The sequence below is a fragment of the Hippoglossus stenolepis genome, chromosome 3 (genome assembly GCF_022539355.2).
Source record: "Hippoglossus stenolepis isolate QCI-W04-F060 chromosome 3, HSTE1.2, whole genome shotgun sequence".
Lineage (NCBI taxonomy): Eukaryota > Metazoa > Chordata > Actinopteri > Pleuronectiformes > Pleuronectidae > Hippoglossus > Hippoglossus stenolepis.
The window spans coordinates 9,336,204-9,363,530 of NC_061485.1; the positions used below are offsets into that span (position 1 = coordinate 9,336,204).

General features: G+C 42.6%; 1 protein-coding gene across 1 annotated transcript in view; it reads right to left on the bottom strand.

Annotated features, from left to right (window-relative positions):
- Positions 1-27,327, bottom strand: part of LOC118102254 (cadherin-22) — a 144,093-nt gene that overhangs the window by 65,063 nt on the left and 51,703 nt on the right. Inside the window, exon 4 of the mRNA XM_035148318.2 lies at positions 792-1,873. Within this exon, the coding sequence (XP_035004209.1) occupies positions 792-1,028 (237 nt within the window). The 5' untranslated portion in view covers positions 1,029-1,873. The remainder of the gene's footprint in view (positions 1-791; positions 1,874-27,327) is intronic.

A 27,327-nucleotide genomic window follows, 5' to 3' on the forward strand; every position in this document is an offset into this window, starting at 1 on the left:
CTTGCATCTAAAGAACTGTGAAAAATATTTGAAAACACACACACGGAGTTTTCAAACATAAAGAAACAGGCTTCATTTAATGACCAGATACAAAGAGATGAAAGGACTTTCAGAGGAAGACAACTGAAAACTCCCAAGCACTTGGCTCGGATATAGTGGAGATCTAAGAGTTTAGGGCTAGTTATGTCTAGTTTAGTTGGTAACTATTGTTGTAGTACGAGACTAGAGGCTTGTAAAGTCTGCCCCAACAGTTCCTTGGTGATCAGAAACTACTGACCTTGGACTTTAGCCTAGTTTATTAGCCCCCCCATTAGTGACAACAATGCAGCAGGTATTCTTCCTGGGGTCCACTGGAGAAGACTAACGTGTTGGGGTCAATGAAATAGATAAAGGAATTAGATATAGACCGTCTTTTCTCCTACTTGATTGCAAAATAGAATTACTACTTTTCAATTGAATAGCGGATAACTTCAGTTATTGTTTGACAAAGTGATAAAGAGCTTTCTTCAGTTCATACTGTAGAAGTTCTGCACAGTTCAACAGGTACAGCAGATCAATTATGTCTTATTGTTATAATGAGAACTCGTGATTCAGGCCCACTGCCAATTATAAATGGTAAAAAGGCAGCTGATGTAAATGATGGGGTGGAGGTAAAAGTGCTTCTTGGCTCATTTGTCTTCAAGTGAACCTGTAGACCGTGCATAGAGCACTTGAGCTTTAACTTAACACATTTCTTCTTGCAGTAAAGTCATCAACATCCATTCACAAAGATTTTTACATTTCAGTCTTACCTTGCCAACGTATAGTGGCTCCGTGCCGGTGTACTCCTCCACCACAAAGAACTGGTTCCACACCCATCCCCTCTTGACTCGCTCAAGTGACGAGGGATCTTGCTCCTGTCTATTCCCTGCTGGTGTTGAACCACTAGTCCTTGAGGCCTCACACGAGCCCAAGCTACAGCAGCTGAGAAGACCCAGAGCTGCCAACAGCGCCCGAGGTCCGGTTGTCCGAGAAGGAGCCATTTTCATTCAAAAAAATAGGAGGAAAAAAAGAGAAAGATATCCAACCTGGGTCTACATGTAACATAAAAGATACATGAAGACAGAGAGAGTTTTTCAGTTGTAGTTTTACACCAAATAAAACTCCATCAGGGCAAACTTAAAAGGTCTTTGTGTGAGATCTTGAAAGTTAATCCATGGGATCACGAATCAATCTGAAGTTATCTGCTGAATACAGGGCAGGTCATAGAGCGTATTGGATTTCTACCACCTGCAGAGTACCTGTGTGTATTGTAACACAGTCAGTCATTCTGACTCTTGTATAGTTTCTGCCCCACCTTATGGAGTTTCTGATATTAAGTATGACCTACAGTAACAGGCAAACAACCCCCTGCAAGCTCAACAGATTTTAGAAGATCGGAACAGCCGTCAGTGGGTGAACTGGGGGCAAACGGGGATACACTGGCATTGAGGAGCACGCCTCTGAAGAGGGTTGTTTTCTGTTCAATTATCCCACTGGCTAATGCTGGCCGAGCTTCCCATCTCCCTTCGGGGCAGATCTCTTCAAATGGCCGTTCCACCTTTTAAATACGAAGTTGTCCAAAAGTTACTGTGTGGAAGTGTTTTTGCAAAGAAGAATCTTCTGTAGTCCACTTCCCAGAAAAGTCATGACTGGTTTTGCCTCCTGAAGCAGAATCCTTGAACTGAGAAAAGGCCAGCAGATTTTACTGCTGGTGAGATTGTTTGATCTTCAATGGCTTTTCCCTCCAGAACAAACCAGCGGTTTGGAAAGTTCATTCTTCAAAGGTTCCACGGTATTTCTTCGACCATCGTGACAGCTTCATCAGTGATTCAAAGGCAGGGAAAGGACAAACCTGTAATGCAGAAAAGAAAATTGCTGTTATCATAATTGCAATTTGGACTGAATCTGGAAGTGTTTTCTACTTGATACTTTTAAAGGTCATTTGAGCATTGAAATCAGTCTGGCTTTGCGAAGACACCGTTTTTACTTTCAGCTATTACTTTCTTTAAGCTCTTTAAAAACATTCCTGACATAATGAAGGAATTTGTTGCAATTGACAAATTAGGAAAAGAAATCCTCTGTCAACTTTCCGTTCATCTTTGCCTTCCTTTCACCATTGTGTGCCTAGAGACACAAAATCCATAATGTGTTGGTTCCGTGAGGATTATCCGGAGGAAACTGTTTTCCACCAGTGATTCTTGTGTTCAGCAAGATTCTAACAATGTGCTGTGAGCTGGAGAGCAATGGAAAAACAGTGAAAAGAGGACAAGAAAGCAGGTGTGCGGAAAATAGGAAGGAGAGAGACAGAGGGAGAGAGAGACAGAGGGAGAGAGAGGTCATTGTTCATCACACACAAGACCCAAAGCATCTGTCTACCTTTCGTCCGACTGATGGAGCGGCCCTAACCTCAGTCAGCTGATTAATTGCATGAGGGAGCACTAATTGGATAAAAGTATTAATTAATTAATTCTATCCAATGAGGCAACAACACCCTAATACTTCAGACAAACATTGGGAAGTAGAGACAGACACAGTCCTTGGCTGCTGTGAAACATGCAAAGAGGCGAGAGAGAAAGACAGAAGTGACGGTGCAGAGACAGAGAGGAAGAAGGAAAAGGGAGGCGGCGAAAAGATAAAGACAAAAAAAAGAAAGACGGGGAATAATGAGTGAAAGACTAAAAGAGGGAATGAGGCAGAAGTTTTGGTTTGCTGTAGGTGTGATTAATAGCCTCTGTGAAACATTCCAAACGCAAGTCGTACGACCAAAAGGAGAGAAATAATATCATTTAGTCTGTCTCTGGCCTTACAACCCAGGAAAAGCTACAACACCAGTTGAAGAAAAACTCCTCGGGCCCTGCAGGTGGTTTAAACTATTGCATTTCTGCCGGCTGGGAGTTGGCTTCTAATCTCACTCGCCTGCTGCCCGGTAGCGAGCTCGGAGCTTCCGGAAATAATTCCTTCTCAGGCTGTTGGTCAAGGCAATGTCCGTGGTATTGGAAACCAACTGCTCTGGGGGGGGCGGTCCAATCTCCAGAGCAAACACTTCAACAACAACTTAAACAGCTTAGAGCTCTTCATTCACTTGGTTGTTAACGGTTGGCGTTATTAATGGAGGATCTATATATGGGTTGTTGTATGGGTCGACGTCACGGTGAAGCTGCAGTAAAGGAGAGAAAGATTATCACCCCAGTTGTTAGATTTTAAATCCTGGGAATTTAATTGATTAAATGACAATCAATTGAATAGTTATATCCCACATGGATATTTCAGTCTGGACCAAAGTGTTGGGCCAAGCAGACCCCCAGGGAGGTGGGTGTCTGAAAGGAGAACTTTTGCCTAAGTTGAGATCTTGATTTTGAGATTTTAATATAGGTCAAGCACCGACAGCACAAAAAAAACTATTTTAATTAGGCAGCATCTTTGAAATGTCACGTCTCCAGTGCATCGCAGGCGTTCCGTTTAAAAAAGCAAAGCAGCAACTGTTTTCACAAACCAGGCGACTCCCCCAAGACAACACACGTCTTGGGGGACTGCTGCAAAACTAATCACTGATTGAATCTTGCGCGGAATTACTCCATCTGCTCGTCTCAATAACCGTCTCATTTTCACATCTGCCCACAAGTAGGTCAATGATATCTAATCCCTAAAAAAAAAAGCCTGCCGGCAACACTCAAACCCACTCAGACCCAATAACTCACACACTTTTCTTCAGGACTCAACTCAGCGACACTGAGTCCAGGTAAACTTTGTCTCTCAGCGCTGCCCCTCTGTGCCCTGGAGAGTTTGGCCAGGCAGACAAACATCAGTGGTGCACTGTGTGAGCATTCTGCCGCCTGCGCTCACTAACAGTAGGAGTGCTCTCCTCAGAAAAAGGATATTTCTCTGACAGCAGTGTCTTCTGACTCTGCCCCGTGCCCCTCTGTTAGATCCACCACTTGCCCCCGCAGAGGCTGTTGGCCGGCCCGTGCTGCCTGGCAGTGGGGCTGACACACTATTATCACCGTCTGCCGAGACAGGAGCTGTGCTGCTCGCCAACCAAACTCCACTGTGTTATTAAAAGAGCAACATTATTTTTTTTTTCTGTCTCCAGTTCCAAACTCGCTGTAAGGTTGTGGCAGTCTGCAGAAGTCACACAGACTGTTGCCTCTCTGCTGCTTAGCCTCCACCTGAGGTACAAAGTGATCTCTCGCGGTTATGAACGATGTCCTGCTCCTCCACCATCTGCTCAGGTACAGGAAGTGGGCGGGTGAGAAAACGTGTTTGGGACACACAAAGATCTTCCCTGTGAATGCCTCCGGGATTCATTTCCTGTAATTTCATCTATTTATTTGTCAAACTATCGCTCACCGAATTAACCATGACTACAACAAAGCACACCGACTCTGTTACTATAGTTACCGCGGCTCAGCGTGAGACCTGGTATGTTCAGGTATAGAACTCTGGTCCATCCAGCCACTTAGTCAGGACCTCACAAATGCGCGGTGCTGGGTAAACAAAACACAGAGCGATCACCGAGGGGGCACTGCATCAGCCTCGCCGAGCAGGCCTCCGAACCTGAGGAGTCTGAGGGAACTTGAGGACAAATTTAAATGGATGTATTTTTTATTACACCTTAGGATTTGAAGCAGTCCCCAGCTGCTCGCTAATGTTCCTTGCGAAACTGACTTTACAGGCGCTACCTTCTTTGTGTTTAAGTATATTAGCCAAAGCACACATTTAGACTGCATGACATAAGCAGAGCCAGGTAATACTGCATGGCGTTCTGCAGAAAAAAGTGTATAAATATGTAAAAGCAAAAGGCACAGTTCACCATGGAAACGTGTAAAGCCGCTGAAAGCAGGATCTCTATGTTTTACAGTTTACCTTTTATTTTAAATTATTTCCCAACATTTTACCAGTGTTTTTTGTGAAGCCATGACCTATAGATGATAATGACAAAGGGAAGAAACACTATTTTTCATTTGGGGAGGATTTACAATCACTTTGGGATGATGACAATTCTTTGTCTGAACGATTCCACGATGGTTTCTGGAGCAGAAGAGGAGCAGCTCATCTGTGGTGGAGCAGCTTCTGATGGCAGCACACTCTTGAACTGCAATCAGAGGACCTATATTTCTCAATGCAATGCAGCAGCATCAGGTGGCAGCCCGCATTTACCAATCAAATGCATGAAGATTACAAGTAAGCTTTCGCGTGAATGGTGCCAGTTCTTACTTTTTCCCCTTGCAATCATTAAAAGGGATCAGTAAAACTTCTGCTGCCATGAGACTTCCTGCGTCTTATTTTATTTCCTCGGCGCTCTCTGTAGCAACATGCCCACGCTGCTATTTCAGGGTTTGAACTGACAATAAACAAATAGGAGCCTAGTGATCTGCCTGGTGCTTGCACATTGCTGTGGATGGTGATTGTTTATTGCTTTTATTTCTGTAAATAACATATATATTAAACAAAAATAATGTCTCCTTTCTTGCAGCCAGAACAATTGTCTTTGTATTCCCTGTTTAGTGCACACAGGATCAGAAGTAGTCAACTACAACACAAGTCCAAATAAAAGTTCATGTTTTTGAAAAACTTACACAGGTACAATACTTAATACTTAATGAGATAACAAAGGAGAGAATCTGTTGTTGTCCTTTGAATAAAAATCTCTCTTGACTAAAATTTATCACAAATGTCTCTCTTCTAGTTTCCAATTAGATATGTTTGAGCTGTTGAACGACAACTTCAAAGAAATAAAAAATATACAGTGTATCTCCCTGTGCCTCAAAGGCGAACAGCATCGGGTGGATGGAATTAATTCATTTTTGCCTATCTCCACTTCCCCTGTTTCCTTACAGTAGATGACTTAACAGTGCGGCAGGCGGTTTGAATACGTTTAATTAGAAAGCATTTGTATCAAGTCTTTTTCTTTTTCCGTGTGAACCAACAGCACAGAATTTGCTTTGCAAACTGAAACATTTAGCGAGCACCAACTGCTCAGTATCTAAAAACAAAATCCACACTCCTCCAATGAATCTCCCTCTCCTTCTGTTCTGCCTCCCCACTTAGAGAATTCCATTAAGTGTGTACACATTTACTCATAATTAGGTCTAAAACTAGGAAACTCTAATGAGTTGGAGAGGGAGGCGGAAAGAGAGAGGAGGGGTTTATGACACTGCGTTTTATTTTTACTCTAAGTTGCAGATCACGACAGTCGAGTCCGAAGCCCGTCGCTCGCGGCCACAAATTAGCGACATGTCACTCGCTGTCCTTTTTTTTTTTCCTAACGGTCGCTCGCAAAACGTGTTGATGATGGTAAAAAAAATATAGCTGACATATCTCTCCCTGTCCCTTATCTCTCCCTTTCCTCTGTCTCTGTCCACCCCCTCCTCTACTCACTCTCCAGTCCTAAGCTATTGGCAAGCACTGTGCAGCCATTCGTGACCTATTAGGGTGCTGGATTGATTCTAGAGCGTGGCTGCAGCCTCTCATCAGTGGGCATGCCCGGAGCAGGCCCTTTGACAGCTGGCAGCCGGCAGACGACAGCCAGGCAAGACTGATCACTGCAAACTGATAGGCACGGGGCCAATGGGTGACAAACAGCCTTGTAATGTGGCAGTGCATGTGTGTTTGTTTAGCAATGCATTCGAGCAGAGAAATGCAGGGGCACCATATATAGTGGCACAAATCATCGGCCTTTTGCCCCTTGTTTGAATAAAACGATGAATAGATATAATATATAAATACATAAATTAGCAGGAATATCCTAAATAAAAAGCGGTAAAAATATATACATAAAAAATAAAAAAATACAGATTATTATTAATATGGCTGTTATATAGCAAGCAGTGAAATCATTGTCCCAGTGTAGCACCATGTAAAGTTAGTTGTTCTCTATAACTATTTTATAACTTGATTTGGGGCGGCTGTGACTCAGGAGGGGAGAGTGGGTCGTCCACTAACCAGAGGGTCAGCGGTTTGACCCCAGTCTCCTTCATCCCAGCACGTGCCCAAGTGTTCTTGGGCAAGAGACCCTGACGGCCGCGCCGCTGGTGTGTGAGTGACGTGCTGGTGAATGCGCCGCACATAGATGCACTGTATGAATGTGTTTTAATGGAATGAGTCATCAAGACTAAAGCGCTATATAAATACAGAGAATACTTTACTTTTTAATTGAGGAAGGTTCTAGTTCGTCACTGTTGTGTCCTTAATTAACAGAGTGTGTGTGATGCTGAGTTTGTTTGGCCAGTGTGTTGTTATCCTCCAAATCTTTTGAACCCATACGAATGGCAGGAAATTGTCATTGTTTACAGATGTTTATGACTTTCATCATATTACACTAGATGCTTTATCTTCCAGCTCATACTTCCCTCACACTAATGGGCTAACTGTTGATTTCATTTAGCTGTAATTGCCGACTGTGGTGAGGGTTTAAGGTTAATGCAGTTTCCCAAATGAAGCTTCTATAAATTAATAAATAAATGTGGTTTTTAATTACAGCACGCAACAGGGTGCACGGTATGGAAACTCTGTGGAGGAAGGTTCACAGAGTCCACAGCTCTAGTTGTCCTGCAGCTATTCCCTGTTTCAGCATTGAGGATTATTTGCTGAAATGTGTCATGAGGATGTTGACATGTCAGCTGATTGGTCAGTATATTCGGATTTGTCTCCAAAACAAGGTTTCGCTCACATATATTTTTTCCCCGCTGTGATAGTCTTGTTATCTCTTCCTCTCTCTGCTCTCCTCTTTATTGTGCCTTTCCTGATTAGATGCCACTTCAGAGAGTTCTATCGAGTGCATGAGTACTGTGAATTAACGAGCAAAACAATACAACGCTGTTTCTTTTTTGCTTGTTTTTTTTCCTTCCCTCCAACAAAACACTTTTTAACTTGGGTTGAAAATGATGATTCAGTCTCCGTAACGATTTGTGCCATTTGTCAGTGATGTCAGAGCGAAGCAAACGAGTCGGCTTGTTTTTTAACAACAGCCGGCAAAGCAGGTAGCGTACTCATCAGATTCGTTAATGGACTGGCAGATAAGTAGAGAGCCTCTTACAGCATCATGCATTTTGTTATTTATTCCTCGTGTTACTGATGTATTTATAGATTTAAAAAGTAAATCAACCAGCATGTTAAAGGGAATAACTCTAAAGCAACAAAACTGATGGTAATGTGTAAAGGCGTCGATTATCCTGAAGCCCTCTGACCTTGGGCGATTCCAAGAAGAATAAAAAAACCATCATAAGGTTGACAAGTTTGGTTTTGTGCGAGACATCTCAAAAAGCTTTTGAACGAATGGCCGTGACATTTCCTGTGATTTCTCATCTAGCGCTGCCAGTTTAATCACTGCCATAATGCTTTGAATAATTTATCCAAGTATTTAACTTTGAAAAGAATATTTCTGAATTTAAGTGGTCTGGCTTTCACTTTGTGAAATTCTCAATAGCCACTTTCAAGTTGTGCACATTTCCTAAACTTTCCCTATTATATGTTCAGCTCAGGGTTCTCAAGTCCAAATTGAAAATTGTTGCTCAAATACGCAGTAAGTTGCCGTCCGTGCAAGCCTCCATGAACCCACCATACACAATCACCGGAAGAGGAGTGTATATATTTAGCAAAACGACTCTTTTCATTATCAGAATTTGACCTTTTCAGTCCAGTAACATTTGGAGAGTCTAAAAGAGCCATATGATTGTATTATTTCCTCCCATTGGTGTGTGCGGGGGGGCCATCAGGAAGTCAGTCTGTGGAAGTCTCCGATGAGCAGATCTCACTTGGCTTGACTGGAAAAGGACTTTGGAGCAAAGCCTCATTGGCCCAAAAGTGCAGAAGTGTAAGGAAGCCCACAGCACTGCGGTGGAGACACTCAGCGTACGCATATGGGACTTGTCTATCTGAATTTGAGGACATAAGATTAATTTATTCTGGAAAAAAGTTTTTAAATTGCATTAATTAAAACTGGGCAATGACAATGGAGCAAAGTGGAAGTAAGAAAACAATTATTCTGAAGTTTTCAGTGCAACTAACTCAGTGGTATTAAAATATCCAAACTATTTTTATTCAGCAGAGATTAGACTTCTACATTTGATATTCAGTTGTTCATATCATTTTGTATTATATAATATAACATTTCTGTTTTTATCTTGAAGAATTATTGCTCTGTGTGATAAATTACAAATGGATTGCCATGAAATTTGTTTATTTTAAATTGTCTACAACACAACAACAAACCAATCACTGGCAGTTGTACTTTCTGTTGGCCTGTTAATACACAATATCAAGACGTGACAAAGGTAAATAAAATACCTGCTAAACATCATTATGCTAGTATCACCATTGAAAGCATGTCATCCAGTCATTAGCGTGTAGCCCAACGCTCCATTCTGGCTTAAACTGTGACGGCTCGCCATATGAACGTACCGTAATGCAGCTCTGTCTGTCACTGCAGGAGACCTTGTCTGTCACTCTCTGTGTCCCTGTCTGAATCAGCAAGAGCGAGTGTTCCTGTGCACCCCCGTCACAGACTTAATTCTTTCTGTGGGAAATGCTGCCACATTTTAGGTTATGATCCAATGATCTCGGTGGCCTCTGACTTTGCAAAGAAAGGGGCCGCTACAAACAGACACACCTTTACAATGGGAAATAAAGGGCATCACAATATGCACTTTCCGAGGTTCACACAAGGGGAACAAATAAGGTTATTGTGTCCATACTATCCATTTGTATCAAATGAAACCATAGCTTATGCACTGAAGGTGAAGTGTGGTTCAAGGTCTCCGTGCTGTAAAGCTGTGAATAAGTGATTCTGCCACTGCAAAGCAAACCCATCTGGATTTGTAACAATTCCGTGAATCACGAGTGCAGTAACAAAGGCACAGGGTCTGTCGGTCTGCTCTTTTCATCAGAGGTAGGAGGAGGAGGACTGGGTTCCACCATGACAGTCACCACTAGCTCAGCTGGTTTGGTCGAAGAGTGTAAACGCAGGTGTGAATTATAGCCGAGAACAAAATGCTGTGTTTTGTGGCAGCTGAATAAAAAATTCCTCATGGCATTGAATTGGCAAATTAGTGGGAAATGTCATGCTTTAATTAATAATTCATGTCGACATTAGTGTGTGTGTGTGTGTGTGTGTGTGTGTGTGTGTGTGTGTGTGTGTGTGTGTGTGTGTGTGTGTGTGTGTGTGTTAGAGGAGCTGGTCAAAAATGTAGTCATCTCCTGCGGGGGAGGACAAACTTATTTTCTTTCCTGGGAGGTTGGTACGATCTAAAACGTGAATGCATGGAGAGAGAGACACACAAATATACACACTCACTCACTCACTGCCCGTGCACAGACACACACTTTAACATACATGGACAGCGAATGTATGCAAACTTAAACATTTGATTTGAATGCAAACACAACACACATTCTCTCTCTCTCTCTCTCTCTCTCTCTCTCTCTCTCTCTCTCTCTCTCTCTCTCTCTCTCTCTCTCTCACTTATTCTATATTCCATGCATCTCTCTGCCGTCTCTGTCTTTGTCTTTGCGTCTAACTCACTGTCAACAACTTCCTAAAATCTATTGCTTCTCTGCCTTCCTTCCTCTCATCGTTCTCGGTGTCACTTTGTTTTGTTGTCCTTTTTTGGGCTTTGGGCTTTTACTCACCCTTTTTTCCTCCGTCACTCTGCCTTCACACCTTTCCTCTCTTCCCTTTGCGCTGTCTGCTCATCCACACCATCTTTCTCACTCATTCCTCCTTTGCACTCCACCATCACTTTTATTTGTTCTTTTATTGCCGTTTTCCCCTCCCGTTGTCTGTTTAACAGTCCGAGCATCGCTCCCTCTGCAGGTTTGCAGTTTTTCTGTTTTTATCTCCTTTCATTCGCCTCCAATTCAATGCTTTATTACTTCAAAACACAATTTCTCCACTTTGTCATTCACATCCTCTCATGTGTTCTGCACACTCCTGCTCATATGCAGAAGCACAAACCAACAATCTGCACCCACACAGACTCTAACGTGCAGTGTGCAAACTTAGTTAAACCTGGTATCGTTAGAGAAAATCGCTGTGTCTCTCGCTCTCTGTAATAACAACTTCTCATTCCAGGGTCCACCGTGACAAAAATGGCACAAGTGATTACAATCTGAGGCAAGAGTTGGAGTTTATATTTGGAAGTTAATAGCCTGAGGTTAACACATGGCCACATTTACTCCCCCTGGGCCCACTCGCTCGCTGCAGTATATCTCTACCTCGGATTGATGTGTGCACTGATTTTGCATTTACTCAAAACCATTCCTGTGCACACAGAGATGATCATGCACAGCTTAACACACACACACACACACACACACACACACACACACACACACACACACACACACACACACACACACACACACACACACACACACACTGTAGATAGCGAAACCTACCCAGCTCCATCTTCCATTGCCAGAATCTCCCCATCAGATGGATGAAAGCTGCCATCAAAGCCGGGCCCAGGAGGAGTTCAGACAGTCTGCGTATTCGAGTGAACCCGACACCAGAGTCCAATCCCCTCCGCCATGCTTATTAAATAGTCTATTTTGTCATTTCCAATCCCAATTTGTCACAGTCACTTGGCTCAGCGGCCCTGTGCCATGTCACAGAGGGGTGAAAAAAAAAAAAAAGAACCGGAGGCACAACAGAAAACATGTCTCTTTCTGTAAAGTGTTTATGTTGCAATGCTAAAGTTTTAATGGGCCATTTGCTTTGGGTTGCCATGAAAAAAAAAAGTATACCAGCTACTAGAAGTTTTGGAAATATACAGAAATGGGCAGAAATGATGAGGCTGCTACTCGGGCAAGCATTCAATAATGACAGATATATGCATAGTTGTCCAAAGCGATTCATGGACTAAACCAGCATGGTGTTTCTTTCCTATTAAATTCAACTTCAAAGTTTCATATTGTATCGTATATACTGTACACACTGACGGGAAAAAAACTGCTGAAAAAGTCATAGTAAGTTCAACGTGCAATCATACAACAAAGTCTATAAATGTGTCCGATGACACGTTGAAGCAAATCACCTGCAGCTTCAAAGCACAACACAGTCAGTTCACAGCCCATAATTGTCAAAAAGCATCATTTTCAACCGACCACAAAAATATAATCCTCCTTTCAAAGCAGCCAGACATCTAACACATTTCGTCTCTCTTGAATTAATCAATCCCACTGTAATTTAACATGGATGCAGACTCTGATTGGCTGCCAAACATCCTGTACTCCAGCAGCATGCTAGTTGGACCTTGCCCATTGTTCTGGCCTCTCTCTCTCTCTCCCCTGACTGGACTCTATATTCTGAATCCAAAAGCCCGTGTTGTATTGGCAAGTCAATGACATGCAGCCGAGCATGACTGGGGAGAACAAAATCTGCATTGACACAGGGAACTGTCTGGAGAATGGGTGCTGCCTTGCATTAGGCTGCTGTGTTTGCTTATGGCTTATAATGAGAGGTGACATATTGTCAGTGCCTTGCTAAAGCTGGTCTCCTAATTACACTAATTGCTGCTTTTCCACCCCCGCCCCCGCTCTCCCTCCCTTTCTCTTCGAATCGCTGCCCTTCCCTTCTTCACATCCTTCCTTGTTCCCTCGCTCTCATGCCAATGCTGCTGCTACTCTTCAAGACTCCAAAGCTTCCTCCCACATACAAAGATGTGCGAGCACCCCCTCTCTCTTCTCTCTTACTCAGTTAACATCCATTTATTTTTCTTATAACCCTTTTTTCAAGAACTACCCCAATTTCATTCCATACTCTCTGTCTCTCTGTCCTTTTTTATTCGGTCTCGTTCTCTCTTCTCTCCCCATTGGACTAGTCTTAGCACCCATACATGCCACAGAGTCCACTGCTGCTGCACAGGTCCCCTTGCCTGGGCTGCCAGCTACACATTCACTAAATCGCTCATCTCACGGGTGGTTGGCACTCTGTATCCGCAGCTTTGGCCGCGAAAGAGAGAGAACGGAGGCACAGACTCGGAGAGAGAGAGGGAGAGAGAGAGGTGGTATGTGAATGGCTCCAACAAAAAGTAAAGGGCAGCGGGATCTAAAGGGTGGACTGGACTAAGCGCCCGAGCCAAGAGCTTGCTCCTCTGTGACTCTGTGTGTGTCTGCTTACATGTGTGCGAAGGCAATACTATGCGAGTCGGTGCGTGTGTCCGTGCATGCATGTAGGCATGTGTGTGTGTCTCTCTGAAAGACAGGTGATGGCCAAGGTAGTTGACAGCTGTCAGCACACATGGGGCCAGGATGGTAGAAGAGCACTGGTGTCTGTCAACACACTGCTCTCACTCTGCCCTTTGCTTCAGGCCGACTATACTTAGGACAACCAGAGACCACTGGTGCCTTTCACAGTTGCTCTGAGCCGATGCAAATGCAAAAACTTGGAGTGCTGGCTGGACCTCCACAATGTCAACAAGTTCAATATCTCCCACAGAGAGTCCCTGGAGAGTTCCCTGGAGAGTCAAACAAGGCGATGTAACTTATAATGCAAAAACAAACACCATACTGTTCGATTATTTTGCACCAAAGGCTTCTCGTTCTCCCCTATTTCACAAACCAAGCCCATCTCCATCTCTTTATTTTTGACACTTTCATCCATCTGCGATACATCCGAACCTTCCTCCAGTGAAAGCACGTCCACGCTATCGCTAACTTCAATCACATGTTAGTGCAATCGCTAACGTCCCCTTGAGAACCGACTCCCATTAAAGTTCCCTTCAGATCTACACTGATCTCATACATGACCCCTCTGGAATCCAGCTGACATAAATCCATCATAACGCTGAAGTTTAATCTCCGATACTCACAACGAGTAACTAATTAAAACCCAATAAAAAATGGACAACTACACCTCCTGAAATCTGCAGAACCGTAGGAAGACCACTAACATTAGAACGTGTTTGTTTGGGCACTTTTGCTCAGATGTTGTCACTACATTGCATTGACATTTGAACCTAATCTCACGAAATGATTTACACACTGCCGGTATAACCCTACATTCTTAAAGAGAAGACAAATACTAATAAAAGAAAAACAAGGCTCTTAATTATAGTTGACCAAGCGAATCATGCTTTGAGCCCGTAGGAGTGAACACGTCTCTTCACGATCCCTACGGATGTTAATTAAGTAGAGGTCTCATAAAAAAATCATCAGCGAAATATAAAAAAGTGACAAAGTTTTTTTTTCTATGTGTCTTCGATTGCAAAGTGCAATTGCTCCTGTTTTGTTTTTCATTAATTAAAAAAAATTCTCATTCTGCAGTAATCTCTTAATCCATCTCATAATTTCTGTTTATCCCTCACCTCATCCGTCTCCGGTGCCTGTGTCTGCAAGTGTAAGTGTGTGTGTTTACTCCCTCCCTCCCTTTGATCGCACTTCAGCTGCTTTGTTCGCAATCATGTTACATACAATCCCTAATCCTTTAATATCAGAGGAGCAAACATTTCCACGCGGCTTCAGAGCCCGCGACATGTTTATTTAACTTTCCTCCTTATCGCCGTGTGAATCCGGGGACGCAATATGTTGTGACAACAGCCAATCTCCCACCTCAAAGCCAAGAGCAAATATGTACAAAGTAAAAACACTGTGAGCGGCTTCGCCTCTGTTATGTACTGAGGCTTCCTCTGCCAGAGAATTAATCATGTGTACTAGATGCATGTGCAGAAGTCAGTCTATTACAGCCAATTATTGTCCGCAACTGTAAAAAAAATAAAATAATCGGCGGGATCTCATAAAGAGAAGATGTTGTTAACCTCTTTATCGCCAACCCTGATGTTGTATCTCCCCATCTCCATCCCCCGTAATATAGCCCTCCTCCTCTCCTCAGCGTAGTTCATCTCTCCTGCTGGAATGCTTTCAACTGTGTGGCAATACATCCTCACTCCGTCTGCCCGTGTGGTGCACTCAGCCATAAGATTCCCATTAGGCCAGATTGTGGTCAGAAAGGACCGAACCTGACTGCGTGTTTCGTCTCCCTCTCCGCACTCTGTGCCGGTCGAGTGTTTGCGAAACTGCTCGTAAAGACATGTGCGCAAATGTCTCTTTCCGAGTCTCGTGTAGCCGCTGCCCTACTCAAGGCTAAACCATCATTATGGTCTGAGAAAGAAAGGAAAAAAAGAACGCATAAGAAGTATAAAGAACTATAAAAGTATTGCTTTGGATTTTTGGAATTCCTCTTTACAAATAGAGTTTCCAAACCACACATACACAAACGTGCATTTCATGTAAGGAGAACATCTGGGTTTCTGCATCGGCAAAACACAATAGGAAATGACATCCCTGTTTTCACATTAAGCGAACTGAACGTGTTATTTGCTGAAAGGTCAGGCCTCCGAGCCCGGGGACAGGGTTGTATAACTGCAGTAATTATCATGTGGCTGCTCACAAATCAGGGAACATGTCAAATGTCAACAGGCGGGACCTACGCTGTTCCCCTCCCCATCTTATTTGCAACTGTCAGTTAGGAGGAAGTCACTTGAGAAAAATAATTGATTATCACTCAGTTTGTTACGTTATTCACTTTCTTAAACCCAAACCAGTCTTTTTCAAAAACATGTATTTGTATATGTTTTTCTGTAGTTTTTTCTCCTGTTGAGGGTGAGAGGATGTCGCACCATGTTAAGCCCCATCGGCAAATTGTGATTTGTGAATATGAGCCATACAAATAATTTGATTTGAATTGATCTTTCTGTCGAGATTTATTCATAATGCAGTGAAACGTGTCTCATCATGCCAATAACTGTAATAAAATCACAGAAGAGAAATCAAGACAAAATGTGTTACTGGGAAAACAAATTTACCATAGCACATTACTTCCAATACCAGTTATTATGTTTTTATCTGATCAGCTGAAGTTTAAAATGCAGAATGTAATATTCTAAATCATAATCAGAGAAAGAAAAACTTCCTCCTACTCGGTATTTGAAGGCAGCACCTGTTCTATATTAGCACACAAACTTTCTTTAAAGAATTCAACTACATGGAGTTGGTGGATTTCAATATATATGAACTAAGGGCTAAGAGAGGCAAGGCAGTCGATTAATTCTGCTTAGAACTGGAACCATTACGGTGCATGCACCTGCACGCCATGTTTAGGCGCCGCTGTGTTCTTGAGAATGGGAGAATCTGAATGAAATGGGCTGCGTCCTAAAGAGATACAGCCTAAGCTGTTTGGGAGAAATAGAAGCAATGAATATAAAGCGCAAAGAATCAGCCAACAGCAACTGATTTCACATAACAGCCACTTCACAGGACACACCTCCTCATCATCTCAGTGAGAGCCTTCTCCGAAATCAATAGTTGGCTGAACATTCACTTCTTCATAGTTACACACACATACAAAAACAAATGCCTCCCTCGCTCTCTGTCTGCAGCATCCACAGACACAAACGTACACACAACACACACACACAAAGGAAGAATAGCACCATTATCTGAAAAAACACCTTTAAAAGTGTCCTGAATTTTATAGCAGCTTTTCTGAAGCCCTATAAATATTTGAAGTTGTTCCCCCAATTTCTAACAACTCTCTAAGGGAGTGATGAGATCCATGAAAAGATATGAGGACAAACAGTGAGGCGCACGGTGGAGAAACTTACTAGTTATCCACCTGGTTGTAGATAAACAGAGCGAACGTTCTCGGATAAATGCGGAGATCGCACACACCCCCCAAAAAAACCAAACTCTGCCGGAGAAGGTCAGTACGGAGCCCATTTGTTTTCTCTTCTGGGTTCGGAGGGGGGAACCGAAGTTGACAGTTTATGGGGCGAGAAGTCAAATAAAACAAATTGCTCGGCTTCTGATGCAGTTTGTTCTCCATACCCGGCAGCAAAACAAATGCGGCGGCCTGGAGGAGGTTTTCTTTCCTCTTTAGTTTATAATGCACTCGTTCACACTGGCATTTTGGAGCTGTCGCATGTGTGAGCTGCACATGTGGCTTTTCGGGACTTGTATTCACACTGGTAAGTAATTTACCCATTTGAAATTGATGTTTAATATCACCTGGGAGAGGCCATTGCTATGTGACCCTTGACCTTTGGATTAGTTCACATCCCAGACACAACCGGACAGAGAACTGCTGCACAGGCTGACTTATAATGATCTGTGCAAATCCACTGATTGTACTTTTCCTACCTTTCAGTTTATTGCCAGTAAATAATGATATTGCACACACAAACTCGCACAGACACACACACACACAAACAAACACACTATGCCTACTATCTGCTAGCAAAGTAATTCTGCTGCCCGGGTGTATTTTCTCTGTCAGACACTGTCCACTGTATGACTGACAGGCTCATTACCCCATCCCCATTACGATATTGCCTAATCAATCTATTCATTGTATTTTCCTCGGGACAGAAAAAGAGGCAATCTTTTGCATGAAAATGTGCAGGAGGGATTGCACTGCGGAATCCGGGGAGTGGATGAGTGTCGTGGTTCAATTTGCGGCCGAGCAACGAAGTGGCATTTACTGGCGAGCTGATCAATTTGATGTCAAGACGAGAGCCGCGTAACTTTCCTTCTCTGTCTAATGCAGCTGGCACCACAGTGCACGGCCATGATCGGTGCTGCTTCTAAATAGATCGACTATCTATAGAAATACGTACTATATGAAGGTGGGAGTCAACTCTACGCGTGACTTGAGACCACTGTAGTTTTTCTCTCGGTTTTCAAGGGCCGAGTAGGTGAACAGCTCCAGTACTGAGCCGCAGGATCAAACAGGGGCGAAGTTCACGGAGAAGATGACAGACGCCTACATGTGCTGCAATGCCCTGCACTCCACTGGGAGGTAAATCACACCTTTGAAGTCAGCTCCCTCACTCCCTGCTGGGGTTGCCGCATGGCTATCAACACGCTATCGGGAGAGTGAGTTTCCAGCATTATCACTATCATTAGGACAACATCGAGGTTATTATTGCCAACAGGAAGATAATGATGTCCATCAGAAGTCAATCAGAATCCCAGCGTGTGGCCACGGGTGGACCGGCAGCAGGAGGGTGGCTGTGTTAGTTGGGCGTCAGGGTTAAATTCAGTCAAGTTGGCTTTATGGACTTCATCAGAAGAGTAACAATATTACATTTGCACTCTTGTGTAAAACTGAGAATGCCTCTAAAGATTCCCCACATATTGTTCTGCAGCCTTTAAAAGACAGAACTACTGGACTGCCATTGATTCAATGAGCTTTTGCTTCAGTTACACAGAGAAGAGGCTGCTGTCGAGGATGAAGCCAAGATAAAGAAGAGTGGATGTGTGACACAAAGACTATTTAGGAGCAGAGAATGGAAAATTGTTTAAATTACTTGTCTTATTAAATATTGAGCTTGCAAATGGAAACAAATCCGGCAAAATTGCACACTAATACCAAGACATTAATAAACTGCGACAAAATTAAGATGTAAAAATATTGTTAATCAGTGTTAAAAAACTTGAGGTCAATTTGTACACATCCCATTGAATTAGTCATTCTCTAAAATCACTTTGAAATAAATAAAGAACAATTTAAAAAAAAGATCCCCCCCTGGGATATAATAATGTGTTCATGATTGAATTAAATATTAATTGCTTTCATTACCCAACCAGTAATAGCATCTCTTTCTCTGTAACACACTTCCATTTAAATCCTTCAAATGAAGAAATACAACATATTAACGAGCAAACATTCACCAAACTGTAATCTGGTTATTAGGGTAATCTGTGTCTAATAGACTATAGTTAGAATGCACATTTTATTAGTCACAACTGAATGTAAATGTCTGGTTGGGGGAATTCTGTATTTTCAAGTCGAATAGCAAATCAAGACATCTTCGTAGATGTGGAGCTGTCTGTTCTCTCTTGTTGTCTCCAGAGAATAAGCATCAAATGCCTGTCGATTCAAACAAACCCAGTTAATAGGGCCTTTCAATACAAGTCCGCATTTTCAAGGACAACCTCTAAAATTGTTAAATGCTTGAAATGGAAATTACCATAAGCATTACAGATGTATTGACCCTGGTGTTAGCAGACCTGGGTAATGAGAAGAGCTCGGAGGTACATCCCCTCTTCCTGATGAAGGTCAGGTAAGCTGAGGAAATCCCTTACAAGCTTCTATAAGCCTCTGGTGGACTTCTAATGTAAAGTTTCCGATTAGGAGCTGAAGAAAAAAAACATATCAAAAATGGCCAGCAGTTAAACAAGCGTAATCCCAGTCAATTTATAGCTCTTATTTCTGCACGTACTCTGAATGACGACCTGTGTCATCCCAGGTTTAGATGTGTTTGTGACCATCGAAGGTGTAGCACAAGCCCGTGTCCACATATAATGGGCACCCGGCGATGTCAGGGGGTGGTGTGAAAACCTGTTACCTGTGGGGTCCGCTCGGTAAAAGTACATTTCTGAAGTGTTTTTCAAGACTTCCAGCTGTGTTCTCAACAAGAGTGAAGCAAGAGCTAAAGCCTTTACATCCAGTGCTGGATCAACACCGCTGATAATTTGAGGTCAGAATTACAGACTTTACAGGTTTAAGGAGATGATTTGATGCAAAAGCTCTAATCCCAGTGGCCTGTTTGGTATTTACTGAAATATAAATTACCTTTAATACAAACCTAGTGATGAACACATTCAACACAACACACGCTCTCTCCGTTAGCTACATTTTTAACCTCAGCTCCTCAACTCATTGACGAACGCGATAAATAAATGGGAACTTGACGACTGGGGAGGGAGCAGAGGGAGAAACTGCGAGACTGACAGATCTTAGGGCCGCATAGTGCGAAAAGCTAATGAGACTTGAATTAAGGAGAGTGTGCTGGCAAAGTATAGCCTGCGCCACACTCCCACGTCAAGGAGAGGACAATTATAGTGTGCATCCATGTCAGCTTTCAAACTCCACTTCCTTTCATTTTTCTTAATTACCAGGCAAATATTCTCCCCTCTTCTGCTTCATTAGCTACTTTGTTGAGCATCGAGTGATGTCAAAGAGATGATGGAGGGACAGAGCAGCGAAGCGAGGGAGGGAAAATGATATCACCAAGAGCCCTTGTCTTTAATCTGAGATTAGGTCCCTTAAGAGGGGCCTTCTGAGCGCCGCCAGCCTCTATAACTCAACCAACAACTCTGACAACCAAATGACTATAGATTATGGTTTTGATGGGTGACCCACTCCTGTCTGGCAAAGTTAAAGGGATGCTCGGGCGTTATGAATTTCACTGGGTTATCTCTCCGTGCCAGGCGCCTTCCCCATTGTGGAGGGAAGTGTCTTTATATTGGTACTAAGCCATTGTTTTGGATGAGGAATGTAAAGGGTACAAACAAAGCTAGATATAAGACAAATGAGGCGACGCCGCGCGGCAAACACACACACAAGCACGAACACACACACACACATTAGGAACCGAGAGATATGGTCAGCAATCAGCTGCACTCCTATCAACAGACATGAAGGAAAATAACTGTTTTAGTTCATCAGTTCTACCTGTCGGAAAATACAAACCTTTATCTTTCCTGCAAACCCACAGGGATTCAGACTGTTTTCTCCAATTTAGAAACGTGTTGTTAAGTCGGCCGCCCCTGGAATCTGTTCACTTATGTCTGCCTCTCTTCCTCCGTCCCCTCCTCTGTCTTTGAGACCTTCTTTGTCTCCTCTCTCTCTCTCTCTCTTTCCAGTGCCTTCCCAAACGGCGCAGCGAAATTGTTATTCCCAAGTCATTATCTTATTTGTGCGTCTCCACTCAGCTGTAAATCCTCTAGGTATTCCTCTCTATTCTCTATTAACTCTACTGCAGTCAAGCTTCAGCTGCCAATCACAAAACATTGCCGAGGGAGAAAAGAGGAATAAAGACAAAGGCGAGGTGAGAGGAGGGAGATGGTTGTGTGTGTGTGTGGGGGGGTAGGAAGAGAGAGAGAGAGAGAGAGAGAGAGAGAGAGAGAGAGAGAGAGAGAGAGAGAGAGAGACACAGAAATGTGGCAAAGAAAACCAGCGAATCTGTGACACTGTGAAAGGATAACTCACTGCAGATACAGGAGGAGGGAGAGAAAAGAGACGAAAAAAGGAAGGAGAATAAGAGGTGGAGGGAAGCGAGAGTCTTTTAGGGCTAATAGGGGCTATAGGGCCAAGCAAGAGTCCAAATGAGGGGTCAGGGAATCAAGTTTGCAGTCTGCTATGGAAACGACGAGAAGGGGAAGATAACTCCATTTCCTTTTTCATTTTCCATATTTCTGTGGTGAAGATAAGACTCGGCATGGTGGAAACACAAAAAAATATTCTACACTAATTGGAGTCGGGATAAACACAGACATTAGAGTGTCTGAGAGAAAGATGGAGGCTTGAAAACTAAGACCGCGCGGGGGGGTTATGTGCACCAGAGACATGATAGGTAGGCTACGCTGCAGTCCGCTTTTCACAAATCAACATTTCTCTTCATCCTCATGAGATACGGCAGATGTTTGCATATGTTTGAGGAGATACTGTATATAATGCTTATTATTCTTCCCCTTAGTAATGACGCTACAATATGGAACCAAGCAATTAGGAATGCACTTATTTCCATGTTGAATGTATATATGCAGAGCACCGTAGAATATTAAAACTTTTGAAAATGGGGATGCAATTAAAACTTGCATACAATATACACAGAATCGGAAAATAATACAATACATGGAAATATGTTTTAAAAGTTAGCTGTTTAAGCTGCCTCGTGTTAATAAGAGCGATCTGTGCTAACGAATACTCAAGTCTAATTGAATCCAATGCCAGTGTTTTTACATAAGATTTCAAGGTGCTTGTTACATTTTTCCTCAAAATCTCAAACTGAATCAACATCCCCTCCATCAACATGTGAAAATACAGCAGGAGCTTCTAAAAGCAATGTTTTAAATTCAAATTATATCCTCCCACTGTATCTCAGTTTAAAATGGTGTCATAAGAAGAACAAAATACCGTGAAAGAGTTGTTCAATTATGTCTAAATGACGAAAATCGCAAAACTCCTTCAGTTATTTCCACATTTGAAAACACTGGAACCAGCTAAACCACCGAAAGGTTTTTCTGCAGGATCCTGAGAAGTGTTGCAGAAGCCAAACTCGGAGAATCTGTGCCCTCGCTGCCAACAGGATTACTAAATTTAGTGAACAGATTTGCACCGTTTAGAGCCGAGGATTCTAAAAACTAATGACCTACATAAGAGTATGCACTCCTTTCTTTTTTCTTTTTTTTTTTATATCACCTTGCCACTAAAGAATTCATCATTTACACAAGACACCCTGACCTTGCTTACTGCGGAATTACATAGTTCAGTATGTTCAATCTGAGCTCAGCAGCAGAATATGTGGCTGCAAAACCAAACTGTTCCCGCAACATATTAATGCAGACTGGTGAACTTCTTTCTTTCTGGTTTTGCCTGAATACAAATGGAGGATTATCGTAATGACTGTATCAACACTTAAAGTATTAACTCGTGCTAAATTTGTGTTAGATTTGCTTACATGCGGCACACTGCACTGCATATCACTGGTGCACTCAGGTAGTGAGTCTGATCGAGAAGATTAACATTACGAACCATAACTGCATTGATTTCTAATAATAAACGTGGTTGTGTGCAGGCAGTGGAGAGGGTTGGTGGGGAGAGAGAAAATGCAGAAGGTGGGACGCGACACCATGAGGAGAATAGTGACGATCATCATGAAGGACTCATGTTGCCTCAGCAACAGCTCTCTGAAGGAAAATGTTATTAATAATTATATTAATGGTTTTATTAGGTGCTGCTGTGGCTGCTTTTACGAATAGGCCGTATTAGAAATGGGCTGGCGACGACCTGCACCCCCCTGTCATGTGACAGTGAAGCTTCCATATATTGTTGACACAGTGTGACGTCTGTATTTTTGAAGTTGTTCAAATAAGTGATGACGAAAGGTAAAAATCCAGGGGATTCCCTGTGAATACAAATCTTCACATGTGCCTCTGGACAGACGCTCACGTAATCCTCTTTCCAAAAGCAGTAAAGAAAGAAAGAGCTGAGGGAGGCAGGTAGCAGGAGCACAACTTGGGGGGGGGGTTTGAATGCAGACAAGCAGGTGAAGCGTCACGATAAAAATATCAAGCTGCAATTTCCTGCAAAACTAATCCTGTGTGAAGTATTTTTAAAGATGGAAGTATACGGTAATAACGATAATGATATATCATATCTGTTTATGGCGACATGAATGAGTTTCATCTTTAACATGATTTTAAAGTGCTTATTGTCGGGGACTAACCACAACACCTCCAGTTCAGAGAGCACTGCACAGCGTGGGGACGAGAACAATACAAGCTATTTTGAAATACGTGATGACAAAGCCACAAAAATGTTCAACAACTCCCATGTGATGTTTTGAATATCTTCTGTATTTTAGTCATATTTTATACAAGATGAAGCCCACTCGCTAGAGTCGGTGCTTCAAGCCACTGTCCGCGTCACGTCCATGAAAATTCAGCTGGCTACACTTAGTTGTCCTGGCAAGAGATTAAAGTTGACACTTCAGTCGGATGTTCAGAATTTAAATGATTGGAATTGTTCAACCACAGAAGTATTAGGTACTTGCTATTTTAAATAATAGTTCTGGTTCTGCCCGAGCAATTTTGACAGAAAAATGCTGCGGACAATGGTTAATTAATTCTGATTCAAAGAATTCAGTTTCAGAGCAAACCATTAGTCTCCTGACAAGAGAGTGAGGGAGAGAGCTTCGAGGAAGTAACACGAAGTATGAACCAAACTTTACACCATTCAGGTACAAGTAGGCTGCGGTTGCCCCCTTTTTTCAGGTTAGAGCAGCAGCCCTTCAAAATGTCTGTGCACATGCTTTCATGTATTTTATATAGGGCTCGCGGTTTTCTGTGAAAGAGGGGAATCCGGACTCTTCTTTCAACTCCCTTGGGAAAGAACCAGTGTTCTGACACGAGAAGCCAAAGTAAAGAAACTGCTCACTACTTTCACACATGCATTTGCAAACCTCAACTTTTCTCCACATTACCCAGAGAAGAGGTTTTTGTAAAGGTATATTGAACCAGACATTAAACGGACTTTGCCCTATTTCAGCTTCTCAATACAAAGTCTGTGTAGAGAATGCACAGCTTGTTGTTGAGGTTTCAAACTGTGAAAAGGCGTTTTCACACGGACGTCCTCTGATTACATGCATTACCCAAATCCTAAACCCCGTACAAGGACCTGAATCTCTAAACACTTTCTGGCTCGTGTCTCTGTAAAATAAAGTACACATTATTTTCTGTTTGCTCAACTGATGCCAATCACCAAAATTACATTTATGCTGAGAGCAGTTCAATTAGTGGATTAAGCCAAACAGTGACTGCAGTTGCCAAATTTGTTAGTGAAAGTAGAGGAGCTCGGCTGAAAAAACTGTAAGCAGCAATTTCAAGAATGAAAAAACAGACCATCACCACCAGCACAGAGTGTGGTAAGAAATAGAGAATTCACGTCCAAAACAGATTGAGAAAAAAACCCATCGGTACCTTTTGTCTTCGCCGCTTCTGCCTGAGCCAACGGTCTTTTCACAGATCTCTGTAAAAAGCCCTCAGACAGCGAGCTGAGTCAGAGTGCCGCGGCTCCAATCTTTACAAAGACAAAACAAGCTGAGCACATCACTCCGGCTCTTAATTGTCTGCTCTGGCTTCGGGCCTGTGGTTGTGTTTTAAGAATCAAAATGCATATTCGATCTTTCACACCACGAGCCCACCAGCTCCTGGCAGGTGATACTAAAATCCAATCAATGTGAGGCTGCATTCAGCTTATATGAGATGATATAGAAAGAAAGCATTACTACTTTTGAACGAAGGCTGAAATCGGATCATTATTCACCTGTCATTGATTTTAATTAAACTTTGAGCTGCATTGAAATACACACAAAACCTGTATTATTTAATTTTTGTTGTCTCCACCATTTATTTTCCTCTTTTCCTCCCACTTCATTCTGTTTCCGAGCCTTTTTAAGCAACGTTGAATTATCGTGTATTTGATTGTTCCGTACAAATAGAGTCGCCTTGGCTCGAGTTTGCTTTTATATATTTGCAAAGCCTCGTCTACATTTTGTGGGCAGCTCTATCTTCGCTTCCACTGAATGTGTCATTACAGATACCGCCTTTTGCTGAAGCTTAAATTTGGCTGAATTTGATTAGTCCTCAGAAGGGTTTTTCTAATGCTTACAGTTTGTTTTATTGGAGGCATATCATTATATGGCCCACTCAGCATCGCAGTTACTTTATTTACAAAAGCTTGTTGGATTTATTATTAGCTTTATTGGCTTTATTTGTTATCGTTCGTCCTTGTTGCTGAGCTAAATGCAGTCAGTGTTTGCTTCCTGTCTTTAATAATGAGAGGGGATTGACCGGGATGAAAAGGAGAACAATGCATGAATGATACTTAATTGAACTTTCTCATTCAGAGCTTTTAAAGCCCACTTTAGTCCCAACATGGGGGGGGGGATATAACCCATTTTAACCACATGTCCCCAACTTGTAGCCATTTTGTGTCCTCATGAGCAAACCATGTTGGCTACAAGTTAAAATACTATTATCATTTTTATTCAGTCAATATAATACTTGGTGAAATAACTTTTGTTTGTATCAGTAACTTTTGATATTTATTGCATATATTATCAATACCGCGATAATACTGATAATGATAATTTTGGATACTATAATTGTGATACAACATTTTCATTTCATCTCTATGGCGGACACACAGTGGGTTAACCAAGCCCAAATCCCAGTAACCAAAGTGAGGACATCATGGAAATGTTATTTTTCAGTTTTAACCTTTGCAAATAAAAGTGCTGAATATTCATATGCATAAGGTATTGTGACACGCACACGCACACGCACACGCACACACACACACACACACACACACATTCGTGCACACAACAAACATCAGTCCTATCCCTCCTGTCATCGGACGTGACACACTGAGTCCAGTCCACACTGCTCTCCCTGTGTGAGGAGCTGGTACTCCTTGTTTGTTCTCCTCGTCTATCTCAGATTGGTAAACACCACTGTTGTCTGTGCTCTGCATGGGAATAAGATGGGGAGCCTGCTCAGCGCTGTCTGCCTGGATTAATGTTTAACAGTTCAAGGTCAGGCACATTACAACAATGCCAGCCCGGTAATAAGCATGTCTGAAGATTTCGCAAGCTCTAATTTAATTCCGAGAGCGCGATGTGAAGCGGTTGAGGGACAGGAAAGGGGAGGGAGGGAGAGGGCGAGAGGCAAAGTGGGCGAGGAGAAGACAAGAGGTGAAACAACTCAGTAGCTGAATTAATGGCAGGCTGCTGCAGGACCTCGTCGCCGCCCCGCTAACAGTTTTCCTCTCTAACCTCCTCCGCATATCTGAATGTGGCAATCAGCTTCATTGGAGAATTAACAAGAGCATTAGAGTGGAGGACACAAGCAATCAGTGTCTTCTAAGTCTGCCGTGCCGCCTTGCCAAAATAAAGCATTAAGGCTCGTCTGATCCTACTTCAGAGAAAACACATTTCGCAGACAGCAACGATACAAACAGTGGGAGCAAAGCTTCAAGAAAAATTATTTTTAAGCAGAGCGTGATGTTGATTTAACACAAGGAGACAGGACCATGCATTTGTTGTTAGTCTTATGGGACCTCTGTGCTGCCTTGTTTCTTGCTGTTACACTCAATAGTAATGGCCTTATATATCCTGGTAGGCCAGGATTGTTAGCGGAGATCGCTGCTGGAAATTGAAAATCTCTTCAGGGTTTCGGGACTTTTCGTTGAGGGAGGGAGCTCTGATGAAATGGTAAATGGTCTGTATTTATATGAAGCGCTCCTGCTCCTGATGACCACTCAAAGTGCTTCACAGTGCACAGTTCCGCCATACCCACATACATTCGAACTCTATCGCACATCAGCCGTACACTTCCTGCACAGCCGTGATAAGTGAAAGTAGATTTTTTCCTTTTTGACTTCTCGTTCAGATGAGAACGTTTCTATTTAGAGCAAAGGGAAATAAGCTTTTACCGTACACCGTTGAGTCCGTAACATTTAATCAAACACTTTTAATTAAACTTTCATATCCGTGCTGTCCTTGAAAACAAGGACAAAAAGTCCTGTCTGTTCTGAATGGTGCTGTGCTGAAGAAGTGACTTCCTCCGTCTTGAGAGAAACGAAATATCTGACTCAGAAATTGTTGAGTTGGAGAGAGTCAGGCCTTGGAGGTGCTCAGTCAAAATGTTAGCTGAGTCGAGTGTGTGGGTTGAAGCAGGTTGCATCTGATGTCACGTTCAGCATAACTGTGCACAGTGATGAGTGACAGACAGAGAAGTACA